At 48.8% G+C, this 21,998-nt stretch overlaps 1 protein-coding gene across 3 annotated transcripts in view; it reads left to right on the plus strand.

Moving 5' to 3' along the window:
• Positions 1 to 21,998, plus strand: part of gabrg2 (gamma-aminobutyric acid type A receptor subunit gamma2) — a 72,691-nt gene that overhangs the window by 26,020 nt on the left and 24,673 nt on the right. For all 3 annotated transcript variants that reach the window (XM_066645803.1, XM_066645804.1, XM_066645805.1), the window contains exons 4-6: positions 2,033 to 2,253; positions 2,534 to 2,616; positions 4,479 to 4,616. In XM_066645803.1, coding sequence (XP_066501900.1) covers positions 2,033 to 2,253; positions 2,534 to 2,616; positions 4,479 to 4,616 — 442 coding nt within the window. The remainder of the gene's footprint in view (positions 1 to 2,032; positions 2,254 to 2,533; positions 2,617 to 4,478; positions 4,617 to 21,998) is intronic.

Raw genomic sequence — 21,998 nt, forward strand, 5'->3', positions numbered from 1 at the left:
CTATTCTTTTCTCTTCTCTTCACTTTTCTCTTCTCTTCTCACTGTCTTTTATCTTCTGTACTCCTCATTTGTTTCTCCTCATTTTTTATGTTGTGTCTGCTGCTTTAAGCAGCGGTATTCTTATTCTTATAGCAGTATTCTTATTATTCCGCATTTCCTTGTCCGCTTAACTCGTCCTGCAGTTTTCAAGCTATCGACACCGCTCCACCTGGAAATCGTGCATCTTATAGCGACGATGTGGGCTTGTATACAGCTTTCCGATACCCACACTCGTTCGCCTGCTACACTCGTTTTTCGCTCCGTTTTTTCCCCAGTCATTTCTATGGAGTTAATATGCAAAGTGATCTAACTCTGTCAATTTTCAAGCTACGGACACGAGATTTAAGACAGTCGGACCCAGGCGCACCGGGACCCGTCACATCCGTTTTCGGACCTCTTGCACTCATCCTTCCCTTTCTATCCTTCCTTCAAAATATCTCCATTCGTTTCAGTGGGTGGCAGTTAAAGTGGGTGATGTCAACGCACTCTAGCTTCTCTGCCAGAAAACCGTTTTTTCACTTTTCAGCCAAACAATTCACCATAACTTCCTTTTAGTTTCACCTAGAAACTTTATTTAAATTTTACATGGTAGAGAAACTTCTCCTTTCTAGCACCTGTAAATATGAATATTACTGAAAATATGTTTTTTGAGTTATGAATTTTTGTTCGGCACTAGGGAGGGTTTCGGCTCCCATAGAGTTCAATGTATTTTTAGAGCGGCTCAGAGTGTGGTTTCTAAATTTTTCTCCTGTTTTTAACTCATAACACGCTCAAATCACACTCAATCTGCAGATTTGTTTATACCAGATCGACCCCCAGAGTCTCCTTGCCGCAACGGTATATACAGTTAAGTGATTTGGGAAAATCTTTCTGAGCTATAAGCATTTGTTCGGAGGGTGTGTACGCTCCCATAGGAATGCATTGAAATGATTTTTTTTTTCTTTTTCAATTTTCTGCCGTACATTTCACCATAACTTCCTTATACTTTCACTTTAAATTGTAAATGGTAGAGAAATTTCCCCTTTCTCACACTTGTAAGTTTGAGAATACTGTTTTTGAGTTATGACTTTTTGTTCGACACTTGGTAGGGTTTCAACTCCTATAGAGCTCAATGTATTTTAAGAGCGGGTTGGCATGCAGATTTTCAAAATTTTGCCTGTTTTAACTCACCATTACACCATCAATTCTCGCTCAAAGTGCAAAGATTTTTACACCATCTCGAGCGCCAGACTTTCTTTGTCGCTACGGTATGTTTCATTCATTTTTGGACCTGAAAAAGTTTTCGAGCTACGGGTGATTTTTTGGAGGGTCCCCCTCCGGTCGAAATTCATTGAATCGTGAGTCTGTCAGTTGTGTTCTGTGAGCATGCAGAGAGAGAGAGAGAGAGGGGGGAGTAAGGGGGAGGGGCAGAGGCAGAGACGAAGGGGGAGAGGTGTGAAGGACACAGGCAGTCATAGCAATACATAGGCAGTCTCTAACACTTTAAAGGTCATTTTTAAGGGGGGTGTCTTAATTATCCAGGGTTTTTTAGGGTGGAATTTTTTTACAATAACTCATGTACAATATATAAGCTGTCTTTTGAACATTTTAACCTTTATTTCAAGTGGTCATTTTTAAGTTGGACGTCCAATGTAAACTACTGTGGGAGACTGCTCTTTTAACATCCCACTACCAACAGCTTAGCAGTCAACTCCTTCACCATAGCGTCGCTTAGGGACCCACACGTCTACCGTATCGACAGCCTCGCTTTAAGCGGGAAAGATGCTTATCGGGGGACGGGGGTTTCAGCGGCACAACATCTCACGTTTCCTCCTGGAAATGCAGACCTCTAGTTTACTTCTGTTTATTTCTCATCTATATTTCTTCTCTTCCTCTGTATTCTTTTTTTCTCTCTCATTTCCTTGCTTATTGCTTCTCGTCTTTTCTCGCATTGTCTCTTCTGTTCTCGTCTCTTCTGTAACATAATCCTGTGTTGTTTATCTCTCTGTGACAGGAGTACACCATTGATATTTTCTTCGCTCAGACCTGGTACGACAGTCGTCTGAGGTTCAACAGCACCATGAAGGTCCTGCGCCTCAACAGCAACATGGTCGGGAAAATCTGGATCCCCGACACCTTCTTCCGCAACTCCAAGAAGGCTGACGCCCACTGGATCACCACACCCAATCGGATGCTGCGGATCTGGAATGACGGGCGGATCCTGTACACTCTGAGGTAGAGTTTACACTCTACACTCCTCTTCTGCCCTCCAGTGTTCTCCTGTGTCCTACTATGTCCTCCGATGTCCTACAATGTCCTTCTGTGTCCTATGGTGTCCTCCTGTGTTCTCCAGTGTCCTCCAGTGTCCTCCTGTGTTCTTCTGTGTCCTCTTGTTGATGTTCCATGAGACATCAGCCGAAACAATAAACACACTTCACATTAAAGACGGTGATGGGTTCTAGACGTGGGTTTCCTTTAGTTGTGTTTCATCGCGTTTTTTTGTCTGTGTTTGTAGGTTGACCATCGACGCAGAGTGCCAACTTAAGCTCTACAACTTCCCCATGGATGAACACTCCTGCCCCCTGGAGTTCTCCAGCTGTAAGTCTCTCTCTGTCTCTTTCTCTCTCTCTTTGTCTCTCTCTCTTCCTCACTCTTTCTCTCCCTCTTTCTGTCTCACCTATCATTCTCTCAGCCTTCCTCTGTCTCTCTTTCATTCTCTCTTTCTCTCTCTCTCTATCTCTCTCATCCTCTCTCTCTGTCTCTTTTTCTCTTTGTCTCTCTCTCTCTCTCCCTCTTTCTGTCTCACCTATCATTCCTCCCTCTGTGTTTCCTGCATTCTCTCTCTCTTTCTCTCTTTCATTCTCTCTGCCTCCCTCTGTCTCTCTTTCTCTCTTTCCATTCGATCTTCCCCTCTCTCCCTCTTTTCAACTTTATTATTTAATTTTTAATATCAGTCCTCACTCTCTCCTGCCCCACCCCTCTCTCTCTCTCTCTCTCTCTCTCTCTGCTGTGGGACACTCCTTGGAGAGATCTTCATAAATAGATTCCAAGAAAATCGAGGGAGAGAAAATGGGGAGATTGTTTCTCTGAAAGCAGCAGAGAGAATGAAGGAGTGTAAAACATTCATGATCAAGTACAGATTCTTCCCTCATTCCTCTCAGCTCTGAGCAGCTGCCAGAGAAGTGGGGTTTAAACCTGGTGAGCCCTGGATGATCTGTCCATCCTCTGTCCTGACGGAAAGAGACTCAAGACCTCTCACTCAACTCAGCGTTAAAGCTGCAGTCCGTCATTTTCATCGTCAAACTCTCGCCAAGGGGGTGTCAGGAAGATCTGACAGGGCGGGGCTAATCTGCTGAATGAGTAATGGGTGGGGCTAAACTGCTGTAGGATAACAGGGTGGGGCTAAACTGCTGTGGGAGGAATGGATGGGGTTAAAAAATGTAGGATGAATAGGCAGGGCAAATTTTCTGTGGGGTGAATGGGTGGGGTTAAATATCTGTGGAATGAATAGGTGGGGCTAAACTACTCTGGGATGGATGGGTGGTGCTAAACTGATGTTGGATGAATGGGCGGGGCTTAACTGGTGTGGGGTGGGCGGGCGGGGCTTAACTGGTGTGGGGTGGGTGGGCGGGGCTTAACTGGTTTGGGGTGGGTGGGCGGGGCTTAACTGATGTGGAGTGGGTGGGCGGGGCTTAACTGGTCTGGGGTGGGTGGGCAGGGCTTGACTGATGTGGGACGAATGGGTGGGATGTAACTAATGTGGGATGAATGGGCTGAGCTTAACTGATGTGTGGCGAATGGGCGGGGCTTAACTGATGTGGGGTGGATGGGCGGGGCTTAACTGATGTGGGGTGGATGGGCGGGGCTTAACTGATGTGGGGTGGATGGGCGGTCGTTAACTGATGTGGGATGAATGGGCGGGGCTTGACTGATGTGGGATATATGGGTGGGGCGTAACTAATGTGGGATGAATGGGCTGGGCTTAACTGATGTGTGATGAATGGTCGAGGCTAAACTGATGTGGGGCGAATGGGCAGGGCTTAACTGTTCTGAGATGGATGGGCGGTGGTTAACTGATGTGGGATGGGTGGGCGGGGCTTAATTGATCTGGGATGAATGGGAAGTTTTAGAATGAAAGTCTCAACATATTAGGACAAAATGATTACATGTAGAACACAAATAAAAATATATTAATATTAAAATTTATAAATGTATTATTGTTGAATGATTTATTGCTTTAGTTAACGTTGTCTAAAATAACAAAATAAACAGTAAATAAGTGCACTATGAATGGTGTAATATTCGTATTTGAGGTTACACTGAGTCACAGAGTCTGAACTCCACGGCTTTAAACGCCTGAGATTTATTTTTTTATTTGTTTATGATTCTGTAGATGGTAATGATGCAGCTGGCAGTGCTCTGGAATAACCTCCCGTATGTCTGTTTGTTTGTTTGTGCAGACGGATACCCAAAGGAGGAGATTGTTTACAGGTGGAAGCGCAGCTCTGTGGAGGTTGGAGATATTCGTTCCTGGAGGCTGTACCAGTTCTCCTTCGTGGGGCTGAGGAACAGCACCGAGGTCGTCAGGACTGTGTCAGGTACGGCTTTTAATGCAGATCCACAGTCTCGAGTCACTGTGGTTTGAGTCTTGAGTCAGTCTGAGTCAAAAGGGAGCTCTAGTCCTGAGTCACATTAAAGTGAGTCGAATCACTTTTCCATTGCCGGGTCCCTACTATCCTCTACTTTCCTCCACTCGACTAGTCTTTCATGTTCCTCCAGCAGGTGAATCAGGTCCTGGTTCTGGAAGCGGGTTCTTGTTTAGTGGCTGTTCTCTCGTGGTTCAGAGCGAGTAGAGTAGGGACTAACAACAGCGTCAGTAGCGTCCAACCAAAGATCACTCAACTCCAGCACAGACACTGACCACCGTCCACCATGGAATTCCTTCACCTTATTCCAGCTCAGCCCTGCTCCGAGCTAGAGCTGGAAAACCCTGCTGGATCACTGTTACTGGAATGTAACTGTTATTGTATACTCTTACTTTATTGCACGTAACGGTAAATTCATTTGCAGAGTTTCTATTAGTCGATTGCACCAAAGTAAGAACATTATATCACCACTGTCCCGAACAAACACGCATCTCAACTCAGCTCTTTTGCTTTTCCACTAGCCAAATTGAATCCTGGTTCTGGAAGCGGGTTCTTGTTTAGTGGCTGTTCTCTCGTGGTTCAGAGTGAGTCGAGTAGGGACTAAACCGTGGCGTGTAAACATTGCAGAGCGCTGATTGTCCAGAGAGAGTCGTCACTCTACGCCACGCAACGCAGACGACCAGCACCAACTCTCCATCTGTAAAATCTCCAGCTGCAGCAGGGATCACGTTTGTTTTTATCCGACTCACGACGGCAGCTCGTAAAATTACACCATGGTCTTTTGAAGAGGTTCAAACGCTCCTTGGATCGGTGGCCGATGAAAGAATCCAGCGAGAGCTGGACGCTGCAACAAGGAAGGAACAAACTCTACTGATCTGTCTGAACTGATGATGGAGCTGTGTTCAGTCCTAAACAACAACAACACGCCAATACACCATGAGTAAACACCGCTTAATGTTACCACCACCGTTGTTCTGGGTTCCAAAGCTTGCTGTTCTTAGAGATGGGGTTATAGACGACACCAGATACATTTCAGGGGGGAGCTATGGGAGTGGAAAACCAACCAGGGACCAATCAGAGAGTAGAGTCCAGTAGAGATCGATAGAGTTGTTAGAGTTGGAAAAGCACCTGAAGTCTGGGACATGTCTAAAGTCACTAGTATGTGAGTCTAAGCCTTACATTACTCTACTGTGAGTCTTAGTCAAGTCTTGAGTTAATTCCTTGCGTCATGAAGTCTTGTCCTGTAAGTCACTATGGTGTAAGTCTCCTGTGCTTTGAGGCAGTATATTGTAAGTCACAAATTTTGATTCAGAAAATTAGGATTCAGATTAAATTCATTAGCTTTGAATTGGAATCTTTTTCTTTGGCTGTGTCCCAAATGTCTACTACACACTAACACCACAGAGCAGGGGTAATTCATTAAAATTCATTAAGTTACAGTTAGAGAAAATTGTCCCAGGCCAAGGCCCAGAACATAATGTATAACCTGCATATGATCAGTGCCACATCCTGGACATTGAAGTAGTCTTATAGCTATAGCATCATTTTATGTTGTTAACAACTGAATTACAAATCAATTTACACTTTCAATTACATTCCAACAAGATTTATGAATAATTATAAATAACAAATATTCCAAAAAAAATGTCCTTTTTTTGGGAAAAATACATTTATATTTTAAATAAAGTCCCTAATGACTTTTTGCCAAAGGACAGTATTTTATTCACACACACATTGGAAGGTGGACTGGTGACAAAGTGTCCGTAGGTGTGAGTGTGTGAGTGAATGTGTGAGTGTGTGTTGCCCTGTGAAGGACTGGCGGTGAGAGACAGTGTCCATCATTACCAACAATCACTGGTTCTAAGTGCTAATTGTGAATTTTTTAGTGTACTCAATATTCACACTTGTAACTACACTACTCACTACACAATACACACTCAAACACTAGTCAGAATTAGTATTAAGAGAACAACTGGGACACGGCTTATGTTTGTTTCTGTGATCCGTGGATAAGGAATAACTCACAAACAGACCACAGTGGGCCTTTGTTGTTGTTGATGGGGATTACCTTAATTCAGGGGATAAGAGAGAGAGAGAGAGAGAGAGAGAGAGAGAGAGAGAGAGAGAGAGAGATAAAGAGAGTGAGAGAGGGAGAGAGATAGAGAGGCAGAGACAGAGAGAGAGAGAGAGAAAGAGAGGGTGAGAGAGAGTGTATGAGAGAGAGAGAGAGATAAAGAGAGTGAGAGAGGGAGGGAGAGAGAGAGAGAGGCAGAGAGAGAGGGTGAGAGAGAGATAAAGAGAGAGAGAGAGAGAGAGAGAGAGAGAGAGAGAGAGAGAGCAAGTCCACAGCTCTAATGAGCCACTGATAAATCACACTGAATCACTCTGAGAATCACAGCAGCTTTAAACCCCATTAATTTCCCTAAGAGGCTCTTGTGGTGGTCAGTGTTTACCAGAAATGTCTGGACCCTTCTGTTCTGGTAAAGCTGACCGCTCCAGTCTGAGAGACCCTCGGAGAAACAGAGCGATAAAGAGGCGTGCGGAGCGATGTCGTTTATACAGATGATTCACCTAAAGTGCTATTGATCGATGCAGAATGGTTTCAGGGATAAAAACCCAGCCCTGAGCACGTTCAGTGTCCAGACTTCAGGACTGTGTTTCTCTCCTCACTGCAGGAACAGTCTCTACTCATCTGGGAAGGCTTCACAGTAGATGTTGGGATATTGCTGTGAGGATTTGAAGGCATTCGACCACATAAACACTGTTTCCTGTTACTGTGTAAAAGATGCAGGAGGCTTCCTTTATCCCTGGGCTGCAGCTCTGTGGTCACAGTGTAGAGTAGTCGCCGTATTGGGGACCTCCCCATTTCTCAAACACACAACTCAAATAAAACTGTGATATTTAAATAGTTTTATTGTTTCTGTTGAGACTTTTAGTCTCATGTAGACGTTAAAATGACAGAAATATAAGTGTGGATCCCTGACCCAATTATCCACCCTTTGCGCTATGGAGGGTGTAGGGAGACATTTGGGTTTCAGCCTCTGTTTCGCTGCGGCGTTGAAACTTCTCACTGATCACTCCCACTTCACTTCACTTTCAGACAAGGAGAACTACTTTATTAAACATTAGCCCAAACCAGAGGAATAGTTTAGGTGACAGTCGCAATACAATATTATCCTCCAAGTGTCTGTTCACTCTGAGCGCAGGGACAGAAGGGTCTGATTATTTACCTGTAAACAGGGGGAAAAGACTGAGACGGAGGAATTGTTTCTGTCGTCTCTTACACACTACAACAACACAGCAGTGAAATAAGACAATGACTGAAGCCTGTGTGTGATCTGTGTGGGAATAATTCACTCAGATTCAGACAGAAGAGCAGAGAGACGCATTAGAGTCTGACGCTAACAGCTTTACATTAGATCCTATGATGAAAATGCTAATACAGCTAACAGAGGATAACAGTCTTTTCTTCCTCATTATGCTCCGCTGTGGGATCCTTTACCCCCCGACACAGAGAGGCAATGGGCTTGATTCTGAGTGCTGTGAGACTCTCTCCAGCACAGGGACAGGAGCTGTGTATGAGATGAATTTATCCATCTTTCCATCTGTTTACATTAGAGCTGTGCTCTGAAACCAGGCAGTCGCTCCCCAATATCCCAATATCTCCTCCCACCCCCTCCACTCTAACAGCATCACCTCACTGCAGCCCATTGGTAGTTGGATGCTCTGTGTTTTCTATCACTGTGTGAAAGATGCAGGAAGCATTTGCTGTGGATGTTTTGTGTTTTTTTATTCTCGTATATAAACTTTTCTGTGAGGATTTGATGGTATCCAGCCATAGAAAACAATCAACATTAGTTGTATGGAATCATTTCTGGAACTAACCCCTCTGGCGGACTTCTGGCATTGGGCAGCGTGAGCACAGAGCTTCCAAATTCTTTTATTTGTATTTTTATATATGAAAATATTATAATTTAATTAGATTTTATAAGTGATAGCCATTTAAAATGGATTTGATTGTTAGTCAAGTACTTACATAATAATAATATTCCCACTCTCTCTGTGGTCAGAGCTATTCTTAGTCGTGACCTTCTGTGTGTTTTTACTGTGCGGCTATTGTCCATGTGCGTCGATCTGTGTGAATATCTCTCTCACATATACCCCCCCCCCCCCCCCCCCCCCCACACACACACACACACACACCATTCAGCTTTCACAAATGCACCCAAATGCACAGCGGACAACACAGCTGCTCTTAATGTCTTTCATAACACGAGTCTGTTCCAGCGTACACTGTTTACAACTTCAGCCTAAAAACATCCGTCCATTTAAAGCCTCAGGAAAAATAAATGTGTGTTTGCTTTCTAATGGCGTTTAATGTTGGAATATTGCTCATACAATACATACATATATATATACATATATATATATATATATATATATATATATATAATAAATTACACAGTGCCTTTCACATTCACAAGGATGCTTTACAAATTTGAGGAGAAAAATAAAAGATTACAGTTTTAATTAGAGAGTTGATATGTGGGAAAAGGTTAAGACTCGAGTCAAACAGGACACTTTTTCTTAAAGAAGATGATGGGCTGATGGAGGTATCATCAGTAACAATCGTCAGGGGACAATCTGATTAAACAGAAACGGCTGAGAATCAGAAAATTCAGGGGTTTTTTTTAGATTAAACCTGAGAAACGTAGCGTTTAAACATTTGTGTTAACTCCTGCATACAGGACGACAGTGAGGGCGGTGATTACGGGACAACAGTGAGGGCCGTGATTACAGAACGACAGTGAGGGCAGTGATTACAGGTCGACAGTGAGGGCGGTGATTACGGGACAACAGTGAGGGCGATGATTATGGAATGACAATGGGAGCGGTGATTATGGGACGACTGTGAGGGCGATGATTATGGGACAATAGTGAGGGCGGTGATTACGGGACGAGAGTTAGGGAAGACTGCGAGAGCGGTGATTACAGGACGACAGTGAGGGCGGTGATTACGGGACGACAGTGAGGGCGGTGATTACGGGATGACAGTGAGAGCGGTGATTACAGGACGACAGTGAGGGTGGTGATTACAGGACGACAGTGAAAGCGGTGATTACAGGACGACAGTGAGGGTGGTGATTACAGGACGACAGTGAGAGCGGTGATTACAGGACAACAGTGAGAGCGGTGATTACGGGACAACAGTGAGAGCGGTGATTACGGGACGACAGTGAGTGCGGTGATTACGGGACGACAGTGAGGGCGGTGATTACAGGACGACAGTGAGAGCTGTGATTATGAGAGGACAGTGAGAGCTGTGATTACGGGATGACAGTGAGGGCGGTGATTACGGGACAACAGTGAGGGCGGTGATTATGGAATGACAATGGGAGCGGTTATTATGGGATGACAGTGAGAGCGGTGATTACAGGACGACAGTGAGAGCGGTGATTACGGGACGACAGTGAGTGCGGTGATTACGGGACGACAGTGAGGGCGGTGATTACGGAACGACAGTGAGGGCGGTGATTACGGGACGACAGTGAGGGCGGTGATTACGGGACGACAGTGAGGGCGGTGATTACGGGACGACAGTGAGGGCGGTGATTACGGGACAACAGTGAGGGCGGTGATTACGGGACGAGAGTTAGGGAAGACTGCGAGAGCGGTGATTACAGGACGACAGTGAGGGCGGTGATTACGGGACGACAGTGAGGGCGATGATTACGGGACAAATGTGAGGGCGGTGATTACGGAATGATGGTGAGGGCGGTGATTATGGGACAACAGTGAGGGTGATGATTATGGGACAACAGTGAGGGCGGTGATTACGGGACGAGAGTTAGGGAAGACTGCGAGAGCGGTGATTACAGGACGACAGTGAGGGCGGTGATTACGGGACGACAGTGAGGGCGGTGATTACGGGACGACAGTGAGAGCGGTGATTACAGGACGACAGTGAGGGCGATGATTACAAGACAAAGGTGAGTGCGGTGATTACGGAATGATGGTGAAGGCGGTGATTATGGGACAACAGTGAGGGTGATGATTATGGGACAACAGTGAGGGCGGTGATTACGGGACGAGAGTTAGGGAAGACTGCGAGAGCGGTGATTACAGGACGACAGTGAGGGCGGTGATTACGGGACGACAGTGAGTGCGGTGATTACGGGACGACAGTGAGGGGGGTGATTACAGGACGACAGTGAGGGCGGTGATTACGGGACGACAGTGAGGGCGGTGATTACGGGACGACAGTGAGGGCGGTGATTACGAGACGACAGTGAGGGCGGTGATTACGGGACGACAGTGAGGGCGGTGATTACGGGACAACAGTGAGGGCGGTGATTACGGGACGACAGTGAGGGCGGTGATTACAGGTCGACAGTGAGTGCGGTTATTACAGGACGACAGTGAGAGCGGTGATTACGGGACAACAGTGAGAGCGGTGATTACGGGACGACAGTGAGAGCGGTAATTACGGGACGACAGTGAGTGCGGTGAATACGGGACGACAGTGAGGGCGGTGATTACGGGACGACAGTGAGGGCGGTGATTACGGGACGACAGTGAGGGCGGTGATTACGGGACGACAGTGAGGGCAGTGATTACGGGATGACAGTGAGGGCGGTGATTACGGGACAACAGTGAGGGCCGTGATTACAGGACGACAGTGAGGGCAGTGATTACAGGTCGACAGTGAGTGTGGTGATTACGGGACGACAGTGAGAGCGGTGATTACAGGACGACAGTGAGAGCTGTGATTATGAGAGGACAGTGAGAGCTGTGATTACGGGATGACAGTGAGGGCGGTGATTACGGGACAACAGTGAGATCGTGATTATGGAATGACAATGGGAGCGGTGATTATGGGACGACAGTGAGAGCGGTGATTACAGGACGACAGTGAGAGCGGTGATTACGGGACGACAGTGAGTGCGGTGATTACGGGACGACAGTGAGGGCGGTGATTACGGGACGACAGTGAGGGCGGTGATTACGGGATGACAGTGAGGGCGGTGATTACGGGACGACAGTGAGGGCGGTGATTACGGGACGACAGTGAGGGCGGTGATTACGGGACGACAGTGAGGGCGGTGATTACGGGACGACAGTGAGGGCGGTGATTACGGGACAACAGTGAGGGCGGTGATTACAGGTCGACAGTGAGTGCGGTTATTACAGGACGACAGTGAGAGCGGTGATTACAGGACGACAGTGAGAGCTGTGATTATGAGAGGACAGTGAGAGCTGTGATTACGGGATGACAGTGAGGGCGGTGATTACAGGACGACAGTGAGAGCTGTGATTACGGGATGACAGTGAGAGCTGTGATTACGGGATGACAGTGAGGGCGGTGATTACGGGACAACAGTGAGGGCGGTGATTATGGAATGACAATGGGAGCGGTGATTATGGGACGACTATGAGGGCGATGATTACGGGACAAATGTGAGGGCGGTGATTACGGAATGATGGTGAGGGCGGTGATTATGGGACAACAGTGAGGGTGATGATTATGGGACAACAGTGAGGGCGGTGATTACGGGACGAGAGTTAGGGAAGACTGCGAGAGCGGTGATTACAGGACGACAGTGAGGGCGGTGATTACGGGACGACAGTGAGGGCGGTGATTACGGGACGACAGTGAGAGCGGTGATTACAGGACGACAGTGAGGGCGTTGATTACGAGACAAAGGTGAGTGCGGTGATTACGGAATGATGGTGAAGGCGGTGATTATGGGACAACAGTGAGGGTGATGATTATGGGACAACAGTGAGGGCGGTGATTACGGGACGAGAGTTAGGGAAGACTGCGAGAGCGGTGATTACAGGACGACAGTGAGGGCGGTGATTACGGGACAATAGTGAGGGCGGTGATTACGGGACGACAGTGAGAGCGGTGATTACGGGACGACAGTGAGGGCGGTGATTACGGGACGACAGTGAGGGCGGTGATTACGGGATGACAGTGAGGGCGGTGATTACGGGACGACAGTGAGGGCGGTGATTACAGGACGACAGTGAGAGCGGTGATTACAGGATGACAGTGAGAGCTGTGATTACGAGAGGACAGTGAGGGCGGTGATTACGGGATGACAGTGAGGGCGGTGATTACAGGACGACAGTGAGAGCTGTGATTATGAGAGGACAGTGAGAGCTGTGATTACGGGATGGCAGTGAGGGCGGTGATTACGGGACAACAGTGAGGGTGGTGATTATGGAATGACAATGAGAGCGGTAATTATGGGACGACTGTGAGGGCGATGATTACGAGACAAAGGTGAGGGCGGTGATTACGGAATGATGGTGAGGGCGGTGATTATGGGACAACAGTGAGGGTGATGATTATGGGACGACAGTGAGGGCGGTGATTACGGGACGACAGTGAGAGCGGTGATTACGGGACGACAGTGAGGGCGGTGATTACGGGACAACAGTGAGGGCGGTGATTACGGGACGACAGTGAGGGCGGTGATTACAGGTCGACAGTGAGTGCGGTTATTACAGGACGACAGTGAGAGCGGTGATTACGGGACAACAGTGAGAGCGGTGATTACGGGACGACAGTGAGAGCGGTAATTACGGGACGACAGTGAGTGCGGTGAATACGGGACGACAGTGAGGGCGGTGATTACGGGACGACAGTGAGGGCGGTGATTACGGGACGACAGTGAGATTAAACCTGAGAAACTTAGCGTTTAAACATTTGTGTTAACTCCTGAATGAATACAGGACGACAGTGAGGGCGGTGATTACGGGACAACAGTGAGGGCCGTGATTACAGGACGACAGTGAGGGCAGTGATTACAGGTCGACAGTGAGGGCGGTGATTACGGGACGACAGTGAGGGCAGTGATTACGGGATGACAGTGAGGGCGGTGATTACGGGACAACAGTGAGGGCCGTGATTACAGGACGACAGTGAGGGCAGTGATTACAGGTCGACAGTGAGTGTGGTGATTACGGGACGACAGTGAGAGCGGTGATTACAGGACGACAGTGAGAGCTGTGATTATGAGAGGACAGTGAGAGCTGTGATTACGGGATGACAGTGAGGGCGGTGATTACGGGACAACAGTGAGATCGTGATTATGGAATGACAATGGGAGCGGTGATTATGGGACGACAGTGAGAGCGGTGATTACGGGACGACAGTGAGGGCGGTGATTACGGGACAACAGTGAGGGCGGTGATTACAGGTCGACAGTGAGTGCGGTTATTACAGGACGACAGTGAGAGCGGTGATTACAGGACGACAGTGAGAGCTGTGATTATGAGAGGACAGTGAGAGCTGTGATTACGGGATGACAGTGAGGGCGGTGATTACAGGACGACAGTGAGAGCTGTGATTACGGGATGACAGTGAGAGCTGTGATTACGGGATGACAGTGAGGGCGGTGATTACGGGACAACAATGAGGGCGGTGATTATGGAATGACAATGGGAGCGGTGATTATGGGACGACTATGAGGGCGATGATTACGGGACAAATGTGAGGGCGGTGATTACGGAATGATGGTGAGGGCGGTGATTATGGGACAACAGTGAGGGTGATGATTATGGGACAACAGTGAGGGCGGTGATTACGGGACGAGAGTTAGGGAAGACTGCGAGAGCGGTGATTACAGGACGACAGTGAGGGCGGTGATTACGGGACGACAGTGAGGGTGATGATTATGGGACAACAGTGAGGGCGGTGATTACGGGACGAGAGTTAGGGAAGACTGCGAGAGCGGTGATTACAGGACGACAGTGAGGGCGGTGATTACGGGACAATAGTGAGGGCGGTGATTACGGGACGACAGTGAGAGCGGTGATTACGGGACGACAGTGAGGGCGGTGATTACGGGACGACAGTGAGGGCGGTGATTACGGGATGACAGTGAGGGCGGTGATTACGGGACGACAGTGAGGGCGGTGATTACAGGACGACAGTGAGAGCGGTGATTACAGGATGACAGTGAGAGCTGTGATTACGAGAGGACAGTGAGGGCGGTGATTACGGGATGACAGTGAGGGCGGTGATTACAGGACGACAGTGAGAGCTGTGATTATGAGAGGACAGTGAGAGCTGTGATTACGGGATGGCAGTGAGGGCGGTGATTACGGGACAACAGTGAGGGTGGTGATTATGGAATGACAATGAGAGCGGTAATTATGGGACGACTGTGAGGGCGATGATTACGAGACAAAGGTGAGGGCGGTGATTACGGAATGATGGTGAGGGCGGTGATTATGGGACAACAGTGAGGGTGATGATTATGGGACGACAGTGAGGGCGGTGATTACGGGACGACAGTGAGAGCGGTGATTACGGGACGACAGTGAGGGCGGTGATTACGGGACAACAGTGAGGGCGGTGATTACGGGACGACAGTGAGGGCGGTGATTACAGGTCGACAGTGAGTGCGGTTATTACAGGACGACAGTGAGAGCGGTGATTACGGGACAACAGTGAGAGCGGTGATTACGGGACGACAGTGAGAGCGGTAATTACGGGACGACAGTGAGTGCGGTGAATACGGGACGACAGTGAGGGCGGTGATTACGGGACGACAGTGAGGGCGGTGATTACGGGACGACAGTGAGATTAAACCTGAGAAACTTAGCGTTTAAACATTTGTGTTAACTCCTGAATGAATACAGGACGACAGTGAGGGCGGTGATTACGGGACAACAGTGAGGGCCGTGATTACAGGACGACAGTGAGGGCAGTGATTACAGGTCGACAGTGAGGGCGGTGATTACGGGACGACAGTGAGGGCAGTGATTACGGGATGACAGTGAGGGCGGTGATTACGGGACAACAGTGAGGGCCGTGATTACAGGACGACAGTGAGTGTGGTGATTACGGGACGACAGTGAGAGCGGTGATTACAGGACGACAGTGAGAGCTGTGATTATGAGAGGACAGTGAGAGCTGTGATTACGGGATGACAGTGAGGGCGGTGATTACGGGACAACAGTGAGATCGTGATTATGGAATGACAATGGGAGCGGTGATTATGGGACGACAGTGAGAGCGGTGATTACGGGACGACAGTGAGGGCGGTGATTACGGGACAACAGTGAGGGCGGTGATTACAGGTCGACAGTGAGTGCGGTTATTACAGGACGACAGTGAGAGCGGTGATTACAGGACGACAGTGAGAGCTGTGATTATGAGAGGACAGTGAGAGCTGTGATTACGGGATGACAGTGAGGGCGGTGATTACAGGACGACAGTGAGAGCTGTGATTACGGGATGACAGTGAGAGCTGTGATTACGGGATGACAGTGAGGGCGGTGATTACGGGACAACAATGAGGGCGGTGATTATGGAATGACAATGGGAGCGGTGATTATGGGACGACTATGAGGGCGATGATTACGGGACAAATGTGAGGGCGGTGATTACGGAATGATGGTGAGGGCGGTGATTATGGGACAACAGTGAGGGTGATGATTATGGGACAACAGTGAGGGCGGTGATTACGGGACGAGAGTTAGGGAAGACTGCGAGAGCGGTGATTACAGGACGACAGTGAGGGCGGTGATTACGGGACGACAGTGAGGGCGGTGATTACGGGACGACAGTGAGAGCGGTGATTACAGGACGACAGTGAGGGCGATGATTACGAGACAAAGGTGAGTGCGGTGATTACGGAATGATGGTGAAGGCGGTGATTATGGGACAACAGTGAGGGTGATGATTATGGGACAACAGTGAGGGCGGTGATTACGGGACGAGAGTTAGGGAAGACTGCGAGAGCGGTGATTACAGGACGACAGTGAGGGCGGTGATTACGGGACAATAGTGAGGGCGGTGATTACGGGACGACAGTGAGAGCGGTGATTACGGGACGACAGTGAGGGCGGTGATTACGGGACGACAGTGAGGGCGGTGATTACGGGATGACAGTGAGGGCGGTGATTACGGGACGACAGTGAGGGCGGTGATTACAGGACGACAGTGAGAGCGGTGATTACAGGATGACAGTGAGAGCTGTGATTACGAGAGGACAGTGAGGGCGGTGATTACGGGATGACAGTGAGGGCGGTGATTACAGGACGACAGTGAGAGCTGTGATTATGAGAGGACAGTGAGAGCTGTGATTACGGGATGGCAGTGAGGGCGGTGATTACGGGACAACAGTGAGGGTGGTGATTATGGAATGACAATGAGAGCGGTAATTATGGGACGACTGTGAGGGCGATGATTACGAGACAAAGGTGAGGGCGGTGATTACGGAATGATGGTGAGGGCGGTGATTATGGGACAACAGTGAGGGTGATGATTATGGGACGACAGTGAGGGCGGTGATTACGGGACGACAGTGAGAGCGGTGATTACGGGACGACAGTGAGGGCGGTGATTACGGGACAACAGTGAGGGCGGTGATTACGGGACGACAGTGAGGGCGGTGATTACAGGTCGACAGTGAGTGCGGTTATTACAGGACGACAGTGAGAGCGGTGATTACGGGACAACAGTGAGAGCGGTGATTACGGGACGACAGTGAGAGCGGTAATTACGGGACGACAGTGAGTGCGGTGAATACGGGACGACAGTGAGGGCGGTGATTACGGGACGACAGTGAGGGCGGTGATTACGGGACGACAGTGAGATTAAACCTGAGAAACTTAGCGTTTAAACATTTGTGTTAACTCCTGAATGAATACAGGACGACAGTGAGGGCGGTGATTACGGGACAACAGTGAGGGCCGTGATTACAGGACGACAGTGAGGGCAGTGATTACAGGTCGACAGTGAGGGCGGTGATTACGGGACGACAGTGAGGGCAGTGATTACGGGATGACAGTGAGGGCGGTGATTACGGGACAACAGTGAGGGCCGTGATTACAGGACGACAGTGAGGGCAGTGATTACAGGTCGACAGTGAGTGTGGTGATTACGGGACGACAGTGAGAGCGGTGATTACAGGACGACAGTGAGAGCTGTGATTATGAGAGGACAGTGAGAGCTGTGATTACGGGATGACAGTGAGGGCGGTGATTACGGGACAACAGTGAGATCGTGATTATGGAATGACAATGGGAGCGGTGATTATGGGACGACAGTGAGAGCGGTGATTACGGGACGACAGTGAGGGCGGTGATTACGGGACAACAGTGAGGGCGGTGATTACAGGTCGACAGTGAGTGCGGTTATTACAGGACGACAGTGAGAGCGGTGATTACAGGACGACAGTGAGAGCTGTGATTATGAGAGGACAGTGAGAGCTGTGATTACGGGATGACAGTGAGGGCGGTGATTACAGGACGACAGTGAGAGCTGTGATTACGGGATGACAGTGAGAGCTGTGATTACGGGATGACAGTGAGGGCGGTGATTACGGGACAACAATGAGGGCGGTGATTATGGAATGACAATGGGAGCGGTGATTATGGGACGACTATGAGGGCGATGATTACGGGACAAATGTGAGGGCGGTGATTACGGAATGATGGTGAGGGCGGTGATTATGGGACAACAGTGAGGGTGATGATTATGGGACAACAGTGAGGGCGGTGATTACGGGACGAGAGTTAGGGAAGACTGCGAGAGCGGTGATTACAGGACGACAGTGAGGGCGGTGATTACGGGACGACAGTGAGGGCGGTGATTACGGGACGACAGTGAGAGCGGTGATTACAGGACGACAGTGAGGGCGATGATTACGAGACAAAGGTGAGTGCGGTGATTACGGAATGATGGTGAAGGCGGTGATTATGGGACAACAGTGAGGGTGATGATTATGGGACAACAGTGAGGGCGGTGATTACGGGACGAGAGTTAGGGAAGACTGCGAGAGCGGTGATTACAGGACGACAGTGAGGGCGGTGATTACGGGACAATAGTGAGGGCGGTGATTACGGGACGACAGTGAGAGCGGTGATTACGGGACGACAGTGAGGGCGGTGATTACGGGACGACAGTGAGGGCGGTGATTACGGGATGACAGTGAGGGCGGTGATTACGGGACGACAGTGAGGGCGGTGATTACAGGACGACAGTGAGAGCGGTGATTACAGGATGACAGTGAGAGCTGTGATTACGAGAGGACAGTGAGGGCGGTGATTACGGGATGACAGTGAGGGCGGTGATTACAGGACGACAGTGAGAGCTGTGATTATGAGAGGACAGTGAGAGCTGTGATTACGGGATGGCAGTGAGGGCGGTGATTACGGGACAACAGTGAGGGTGGTGATTATGGAATGACAATGAGAGCGGTAATTATGGGACGACTGTGAGGGCGATGATTACGAGACAAAGGTGAGGGCGGTGATTACGGAATGATGGTGAGGGCGGTGATTATGGGACAACAGTGAGGGTGATGATTATGGGACGACAGTGAGGGCGGTGATTACGGGACGACAGTGAGAGCGGTGATTACGGGACGACAGTGAGGGCGGTGATTACGGGACAACAGTGAGGGCGGTGATTACGGGACGACAGTGAGGGCAGTGATTACAGGTCGACAGTGAGTGCGGTGATTACAGGACTACAGTGAGAGCGTTGATTACAGGACGACAGTGAGAGCTGTGATTATGAGAGGACAGTGAGAGCTGTGATTACGGGATGACAGTGAGGGCGGTGATTACAGGACGACAGTGAGTGCTGTGATTACGGGATGACAGTGAGAGCTGTGATTACGGGATGACAGTGAGGGCGATGATTACGGGACAACAGTGAGGGCGGTGATTATGGAATGACAATGGGGAGCGGTGATTATGGGACGACTGTGAGGGCGATGATTACGAGACAAAGGTGAGGGCGGTGATTACGGAATGATGGTGAGGGCGGTGATTATGGGACAACAGTGAGGGTGATGATTATGGGACAACAGTGAGGGCGGTGATTACGGGACGAAAGTTAGGGAAGACTGCGAGAGCGGTGATTACAGGACGACAGTGAGGGCGGTGATTACGGGACGACAGTGAGGGCGGTGATTACGGGACGACAGTGAGAGCGGTGATTACAGGACGACAGTGAGGGCGGTGATTACAGGACGACAGTGAGAGCGGTGATTACAGGACGACAGTGAGGGCGGTGATTACAGGACGACAGTGAGAGCGGTGATTACAGGACAACAGTGAGAGCGGTGATTACGGGACAACAGTGAGAGCGGTGATTACGGGACGACAGTGAGAGCGGTGATTACGGGACGACAGTGAGTGCGGTGATTACGGGACGACAGTGAGGGCGGTGATTACGGGACGACAGTGAGGGCGGTGATTACGGGACGACAGTGAGGGCGGTGATTACGGGACGACAGTGAGGGCGGTGATTACGGGACGACAGTGAGGGCAGTGATTACAGGACGACAGTGAGAGCGTTGATTACAGGACGACAGTGAGAGCTGTGATTATGAGAGGACAGTGAGAGCTGTGATTACGGGATGACAGTGAAGGCGGTGATTACGGGATGACAGTGAGGGCGGTGATTACAGGACGACAGTGAGAGCTGTGATTATGAGAGGACAGTGAGAGCTGTGATTACGGGATGACAGTGAGGGCGGTGATTACAGGACAACAGTGAGGGTGATGATTATGGAATGACAATGGGAGCGGTAATTATGGGACGACTGTGAGGGCGATGATTACGAGACAAAGGTGAGGGCGGTGATTACGGAATGATGGTGAGGGCGGTGATTATGGGACAACAGTGAGGGTGATGATTATGGGACGACAGTGAGGGCGGTGATTACGGGACGACAGTGAGAGCGGTGATTACGGGACGACAGCAAGACCAGTGATTGCAGGTTCCCCAGTACAAATATGAAATCAGTGGAACACAAATCCAGTTATTTATATAAAAATCAGGATTTGGTGGAATTTTAACCACAATAACATATAAGCTTTTTTTTTTTTTTTTACCTTTTTACATATGGAAAGTGATTATGGGAAAAGAGAAGAGAGAAACTGTTTCATTAGCAGCTGAAGTGCTTCTGCTCTTGGACATAGCCCCAAAATCTGCTGTCTACAACAGAACAGCCTGAGGAACATCACACAAACACACACACACACACACACACACACACACACAGAGAGAGAGAGAGAGAGAGAGTAATGGAGGTATAGGTCGAGAGTGGGAGTGATAAACACTGTTACAATATTAGAGGTTTGACTCAGGAATGTGTTGATATCAGCCACGAGGACATGTATTGTTATTTTAATATTACTAATGCTAATAATGCTATTGTTGAAGATAATACTGCTGCTAATATCCCTACTCTTCATAACGTTGTTACTCACAGAGTTACTAGGTGGTTGCTATGGTATTGCAGGTGTTGCTAGGATGGTGCTAACTGTACCTGGATGCTTGACTATGTATTTTTGGGTTCGCTAAGTGGTTGCTATGGTGTTCCAGGTGGTTGCCAAGGCTGTTCTTATGTTGTTATGGGGTTGTTAGGTTGTTGGTAAAATGATTACTAGGTGGTTGCTGTGCTATTCAAGTGGTTGTTAGGGTGTCGCTAAGTGGTAATTATTGCATCCCTGGAGGTTTGCTAATGCTGATCCTGTTCCAGTTGGTTGTGAAGGATTTTCTTGTGTGGTTGCTATGGTGTTTCAGTTGGTTGCTAAGGTTTTTCTCGTATGGTTGCTGTGGTGTTCCGGGTGGTGCTTAGAGATGCTGCTAAGTGGTTGCTAACCTGTATCCCAGGTTATGATCATTTCTAAGAGGAATTTTATGGAAATATTCTGGTAACTATGGCTCTACCTGGGTGGTTGCAATGTTGTTCTAGTTGGTTGCTAAGGCTATTCCAGAGTGGTTACTATGTTATCCCAGGTGGTAGCTAAGGCTGTCCTGGGTGGTTGCTTATGGTAATACTTGGTTGATGCTAAGGTGTGGGTAGGTGGTTGCTATCAAAGTAGTTGATTTGATATTCCAGGTGGTTGCTAGGGTGTTTTAAATCTGTAGACTTATTGTGTAAGTGTGTATGTTTATGAGTGAGGAAGAAAAGGATGTGTTTGGAAACAGATTTATTAGTATTTTATTTTATTAGCGATGATGTCTGTGTTTATGATGATCATCCGTAACCATGGAAACAAGCTTGTTGCTCTGATAAGGGGCGAACTGTCCCTTTAATATAATCCGCCCCATCAGCCTCTCTCTGGGTCTCTCTCGGAGGAGGAGGATCACTATGACGACCAGAGACAAAAAGAGTGAGGCTCGTCTCCTCACAGATCTGTTCATCCTGACACTCGTCTGACGTCAGCATCCTTCTCTCACTCCTTTCATCCTGAGATCTTTTCTTCGCTCCTTTCTTTTCTTCCTGATGGAATATGCTTCCTGTGCATTCAGCGCTGTCCCCAATTTCTCTCTCTCTCTCTCTCTCTCTC

This window comes from Hoplias malabaricus, chromosome 15 (assembly GCF_029633855.1).
Source record: "Hoplias malabaricus isolate fHopMal1 chromosome 15, fHopMal1.hap1, whole genome shotgun sequence".
In the NCBI taxonomy this organism is placed as follows: domain Eukaryota; kingdom Metazoa; phylum Chordata; class Actinopteri; order Characiformes; family Erythrinidae; genus Hoplias; species Hoplias malabaricus.